Source organism: Lactuca virosa, chromosome 2 (genome assembly GCF_052849685.1).
Source record: "Lactuca virosa cultivar CGN04683 chromosome 2, Lactuca_virosa_CGN04683_v6, whole genome shotgun sequence".
NCBI classification, from domain to species: Eukaryota; Viridiplantae; Streptophyta; class Magnoliopsida; order Asterales; family Asteraceae; genus Lactuca; species Lactuca virosa.
This window is the reverse complement of record NC_136427.1, coordinates 302,487,795-302,493,982: the sequence shown is the minus strand read 5'-3', so window position 1 is coordinate 302,493,982 and position 6,188 is coordinate 302,487,795. Positions and strand designations below refer to the sequence as shown.

The window sequence follows — 6,188 nt, the reverse complement described above, 5'->3', positions numbered from 1 at the left end:
TGTTAAGATTTATTGATTATGTGAAATCATTCAACCTTAAAACATTAAATTCACACCAACTTTCCTCCTCCTTCCTTCATGAACAAAAACGCCTTACTTTGTTTTGGCACATGGAAAGACATTATCTATTGTCACAATGGTATATGCTAAGATCATAAAATGGTAGATAAAATATTGAATACAACCGTTCTTTTTTTGGGGGGAAATTGGTAATCATTAATTTTGAAGGTGTATGTTGGTGATGAATTTCTACCATTTCATAGAACAAAAGTCATTGATACAAGCAACTACAGGAATCCAAATCCCATTTCAGCTTAAATTTTACTACAGCATTCACAACTAAAGAACTCCAAAAACTACAACAAATAAAAACTTCTAACAGTTCCCTTAAAAATAAAATGTTAGTCGACTACTTTCTAAATTGCATCTAACCAAACAAGAAGCAACAAGTTAGCATAACGGATTACCAAGCTCTTGTACAACTTCCTCAACACTCGGCCTCTGCTCAGGCAATTCATGTGTACACATCAACGCGATTTTTGCAAACTTAGCAGCTTCATGCTCACAGAATCTCCCATGGAGATTCGGGTCAATAAAGTCAATGAAAGTGCACGATTCAGCAGCAAACCTAGCTGCACTAGCAAACTTACGTTTACCAGAGATAATCTGGAAAACAAGAACCCCAAATGCATAAATATCACTCTTTTGAGTGAATCTCCCTGTGGTGGCGTATTCAGGAGCTAAGTATCCCATTGCAGCACTTGCTTTGAGTGATGAGAAAACCGTGTCTTTTGTCAGAAGCTGATGAACACCCGAATCAGACAATAATGGCTTGAATCGTTGGTCTAACAGCACGTTTTTTACTGATATGTTTTGGTGAACAAGTGCTGGTTTGTTTAGTTTACTCCCGTGTAAATACTCTATACCTGTAAAAGTAAAAGTAATTTATTATATACAAAATCCAAAAGAAAATGTGAAAAGGGAAACTAAGATCTTTACCTTTGGCAATACCGTTGATGATGGAAGCACGAGTAGACCATTCAAGAACATGAGAATCATCCTTCATGTCAAGATACCTTAACAAGTTTCCATTAGGCACAAAATCATAAATAAGAAAACACTCCCCACGTCCTTTTGAACAACAAAACCCTCTCAACCTCACTAAATTCTCATGTCTCAATGAAGTCAAAACATTCAGCCCTTTCAAAAACTCGACTTCTTCAGATTTACAGCTACTTTTTATGATACTCTTTATAGCGACAACAGTTCCATCTCTCAACATTCCTTTATGAATGGCTGAAAACACACTTTTTCCCAACAAATTTCCAGGAGCGAAATACTGTGTGGCTGACTCTATCTCCTCTAAGTTGAACCGAAAACTTCGGATTACTTCTTGGGAGACCCCACCGAACCGGCGACCCTCGGCTAATGGGTCCCACCCGTTTGAATACTCGAGGTTGATTAGTGGGGACCCGTTTTTCCTGCATATCTCCTTTGACTTCAATTGGTCGATGCATATATTGGATGTGTCTAACCCGTTGCCATGTTTTTGTTCTTTGTTTAGATAATATGAAGCTGCTAAGAAACCTATTACTGATAATCCCACGATTGCTACGATTACTCCAACAATAATGGAAGCTTGTGGGGTCTTTGAGGAATTTGAGCAACGTGTGTCGCTACAGTTTAATTTCAAATTAGCGGTTTCTGGGATGTTTTTTGTTGGGACGCCGTTTGGATTTAACAGATCCAAAGCGCTGCAAGCTTTCAAGGTTGTGAACTCGACTCCACATAGTCCCAGATTGTTTGAATATTGAAATCCTCCGGATAATCTCTTCAAAGCTTTGAAAACAAAACAAGAAAAGTTGTTAATTAGGGCTTGAATAATCAGTTTCTTGAAACCATAGACAGTTAATTTTGACCAGAGAGAAAAGTACCTATTGGAACATTGCCGGAAAGGGTGTTGTTTCTCACATCTAAAACTTGAAGCATTGGAGCATCGGCCAATCTTGTAGGTATCGAACCAAAAAGGCGATTAAAACTTAAATCAAGCCTTGTTAATAGGGCTAAATCGCCTAGACTTGCAGGTAATGCGCCGCTAAGGTGGTTAGATTGCAGAGAAAGAACAGTGAGTTTTTTTAGCGATCCGAGTTGAGTTGGTATGCTTCCGCTAAATTGGTTGCAGCAGAGCTGTAATACTGCATATCAAAGTTTGAATGAGAGAACATTTAGAAACAATGGCATGTGGAAAGGAACCCTAGTTTCACATTTACGAAAGGGTAAAAAGCTTTTAGAAAACCAAATAAGTTGATACTTTCGATTTCGGATTCATGGAGAATGCTCGGAAAGTAAAACATACATACTCTACAAAAAACTGAACAGCATGCAAAGAGAAAGCCGATAACAAAACATATGTTTGTCAAGATCTATTAGTATGCGGTTTTCAAGATTCAGATTTGGGTCTAAAAGCCTCATCTTTTTTATGGAAAAATACAACTTACCTTGTAAACTCTCCATGTTTCCAAGTTCAACAGGAATGCTGCCAGAGAGATTATTGACATTGAGATACAAATCACTGAGCTCACTTAAGTTAGAAATCTCCGAAGGAAAATCTCCTGACAAAGAGTTGTAATGCAAGAAGAGACCAGTCAAGTGTTTGAGCTCAGAAAACGCCGGCGAGAGCTTGCCGGAGAGACCTTGCCCTTGTAAAGAAATATTAGCCACTTGACCATTTTCATTGCACGCAATGCCCTCGAAGTCGCATGGGTTTCCCAATTCAGTCCAGGAGCCCAAATGTCTATTGTGTGGGTCTAGACTGGACTTGATGACCATTAGAGCTCTCAGCTCTGCATTTCCACAAACAGTTGGTGTACACAATGTGGTGAAGAACAGAGGGAGCAACAAAAGAAACGATGAAACACCCATGTCTTTCCTTCTCTCTCTAGAATGTTTTCTTCAGGTAAAGATAAATAGTTGGGATGGTAAGGATTTTGTTCTTTGCTATGTTATGGACATGTCTTTCTCTCTCTTTGTAACTGGTTTCTCTCACCTCGGAGTGTGGTTTCAGCACGAGCCATGGGTTTTGTTGGAATTTTCTTTTTGAATCTGTCTCTCTCAGATCTTTGTGGATGAAGATGTAGACGATGATGGTGCAGTGTTCCCTTGTCTAGACCAGCTGGCAAGTCAAGATTGGAGGGAGAGTCCACGAGATGGAAGTAGGGGGCATATGGAGTTTATTTCGCGTCCGTCCGATCATATTACTTTGTTCCATGTGTATATTTATTATGGTGCACCACGCTGTATGTTAGCCCCCCTCCTCAGGTTAGAGTTAGACAACGACTGCACAGATAGTGATTGGACTGTAAAGAAATTTGAAAAGGGTAGTAAAAGGAAAAGACAAGGAAAATTGCTTTTATTAACTTTTCTATATATTTGGTAATTCGTCTTTTCATAATTTCCAAAAATACAATAAAATTATATGTTATATTATTTATTATAACGAAATTATACATTTATTACTTAAAATAATGACTACATTGGTACACTTAATATTTTTAATTTACTCTTAGTTTTAGTAATAACTCGTTTTCGATAATATCTGTTCTTTTAATAATAACAAAAAGGTGAAAAACCCCAGATTTTGAGTCACACTATTAACATGTAGAATTTAGTTGTCAAGGTAGATTTAAACAAAACAAAGTGTTTTTATGAAAAAATACCATAACCAGTAAAAAAAATATATCGATAATTTATTGTCATATCAATGTACCTGTTGTACTTCTCAACCAGGCAAAACGATATATTGTAACTGTATAGCGTATTATAACAGAAATTCATATTCAAATTACACAATATTTTCATTTTTTAATATATATAATAATTATTTGTGTTAATTAATGAAGCTCGATTCGAGCCTTAAAATGAAGCTCGAGCTCGGCTCGTGAACAATTTAGTGGGCTCACGAGCCTAATCGAGCCTAAACGAGCCTCTATATATATATATATATATATATATATATATATATATATATATATATATATATATGTGTGTGTGTGTGTGTGTGTATCTATGTATGTATATATATAGGCTCGTTTAGGCTCGCGAGCCCATTAATTGAAGCTCTGCTCGAGCTCGGTTAATAAACGAACCTCATATTTAGGCTCAAGTTCGTCTCAGGCTCGTTTAATTCGATCTCGAGTCGAGCTTTTAACGAGTCAATCTCGAGTAGCTCACGAGTAGCTCGGCTCATTTACACCCCTAGTTGTGAAGGACCGAAGGTGTTATCTTCCATTAGGTTGGATTTCATGTTTTATGTAATTGATTGATATTAAATGTATAGTAATATGTTGATAAAGTAATAAAGAAATTTAAATTAAAATAAAAAGAACAAAAAAAATGATTGGAATGTGATTAATGAACATTCTAGGAGCAAATAAAATGATTGGTATATATTTGGTGGTAAATTGTGGGGGATAAAATGGTTCAAGTATTTTTGGGTAAATGTAGGCATTAATGGTGTCTTTGATTCCCATATCGAGGTACCACCCTCTGATTAAATCTCATAGACAGTGGTCCAAGGTAAGTTGGTCCCGCTCTTGTATCTTTTATATTGATTTAATGATTTATAAGATTTAGACAAAATTTTCATAATTGGTCTATATGGTTTGAAAAATATCATATTTTGAGAACTTTTAAGGAAATTACATGAAAGGTCCTCCTCCTTTAAATCTAACTTTCCCAAATTACATGAAAGGTCCTCCTCCTTTAAATCTAACTTTTCTTCTCATAGATTTAATTAAAATACTATTTTACTCTTTTATCCGATTTGCAATTTACTACAAACCTCAAGGACCATTTGTGTAATTTTGTAAATTTGAAATTATATATATATATATATATATATATATATATATATATATATATATAATTTCAACAATTTGATGACTTTTTTTTATCTTTTTGACATTTTGTTTTCTATTTCTATTTTATAATTTTAGTTATTTATTATTTTTTTAATGTTTTTATTTATTTTTATTCGAGTAAATAAACTTAAATTCGATAAACCATGTCGAATCGTTTTTTCTTTAATTTTTCTCATTTGTGAATTAAAACGTTAATGTTTTTTTAATTTTATGCCGTTACGGTTCATGTTTTTTACTTGGATGCTCCATAATTAATATTGTTAACAATTTTATGTTTGCATTTATCATTACCATTACTTCACATTTTGTTTTCTATTTTTTTTTAATTTTAGTTATTGATTATTCTTCTATTGTTTTTATTTATTTTGATTCAACTAATGATAAATAGGAAAACGAAAAATAAAAACTCAAACAGCAAAATTGTAATATACTCTAATATATTAATATATTTTACACTTTTGATCTTTTATTGGTTTTTCATATTTTCTTAACATTTTCGTATTATTTATTTAATTTTTTCATATTATTTTTTTAATTTTTTCCTGTTTTTATTTGTTTCGTGGTTTCGTTTTATTTTTCATCAATTTGATAACTTTTTTTGACCTTTTCCAAAAAGTATAAAATGTATAAATATATTAGATTATATTACAATTTTGGTGTTTGAGTTTTTTGGTTTTTTTTATAATTTTGGTTATTTATGATTTTTATAACTTTTTTTATTTTGGTTCGAGTAAATAAAATAGTTATATTTACAAATATAAATAAAAAAAATAAACCTAACTTTTTAATTTAATAGTAAATAAAAATAAAAATAAAGTTACAAAAACCATAAATAACCAAACTAATTTAAAAAAATAGAAAATTAAAAAAAAACTCAAACACCAAAAGTGTAATATACTCTAATATATTCAGACATTTTACTAGAATAAAAAAAATCAAAACAACGAAAAAAATAAAAATAGGAAAAAACTAAAAAAATAATACGAAAAAATAATACGAAAAAATAAAAAAAATTACGAGAAAAACCAAAAAAAGATGAAAAGTATAAAATGTATTAATATATTAGAGTATATTACAATTTTTGTGTTGAATTTTTTTTTCTAGTTTTCATTACTTGATCAAAATAAATAAAAACAATATAAGAATAATAAATAACTAAAATTGTAAAAGAAAATTAGAAAAAAAAAGTGAAGTAATGATAATGATAAATGCAAACATAAAGTTGGTAACGATATTAACTATGGAGCATCTAAGTAAAAAAAACATAAA

The 6,188-nt window shown here is 32.1% G+C and overlaps 1 protein-coding gene across 1 annotated transcript; it reads right to left on the bottom strand.

The window, feature by feature from the left end:
• Positions 1–235: 235 nt before the first annotated feature.
• LOC145161561 (Leucine-rich repeat protein kinase family protein) lies at positions 236–3,224 on the bottom strand. Its single transcript, XM_079081107.1, has 4 exons — positions 2,499–3,224; positions 1,935–2,195; positions 1,000–1,839; positions 236–926 (listed from the first exon to the last, which is right to left on the bottom strand). Exons 1-4 carry the CDS (start codon positions 2,920–2,922, stop codon positions 451–453), a joined length of 2,001 nt encoding a protein of 666 aa, XP_078937233.1. The 5' UTR covers positions 2,923–3,224; the 3' UTR covers positions 236–450.
• Positions 3,225–6,188: the final 2,964 nt, after the last annotated feature.

Coding starts and splice junctions, on each gene's coding strand:
- LOC145161561 (XM_079081107.1), bottom strand. CDS start 2,922: ATGGGTGTTTCATCGTTTCTTTTGTTGCTCCCTCTGTTCTTCACCACA. Junction 2,196..2,498: donor AAACATGGAGAGTTTACAAG/GTAAGTTGTATT, acceptor TTTGATATGCAG/TATTACAGCTCTGCTGCAAC. Junction 927..999: donor CATCAACGGTATTGCCAAAG/GTAAAGATCTTA, acceptor TTACTTTTACAG/GTATAGAGTATTTACACGGG.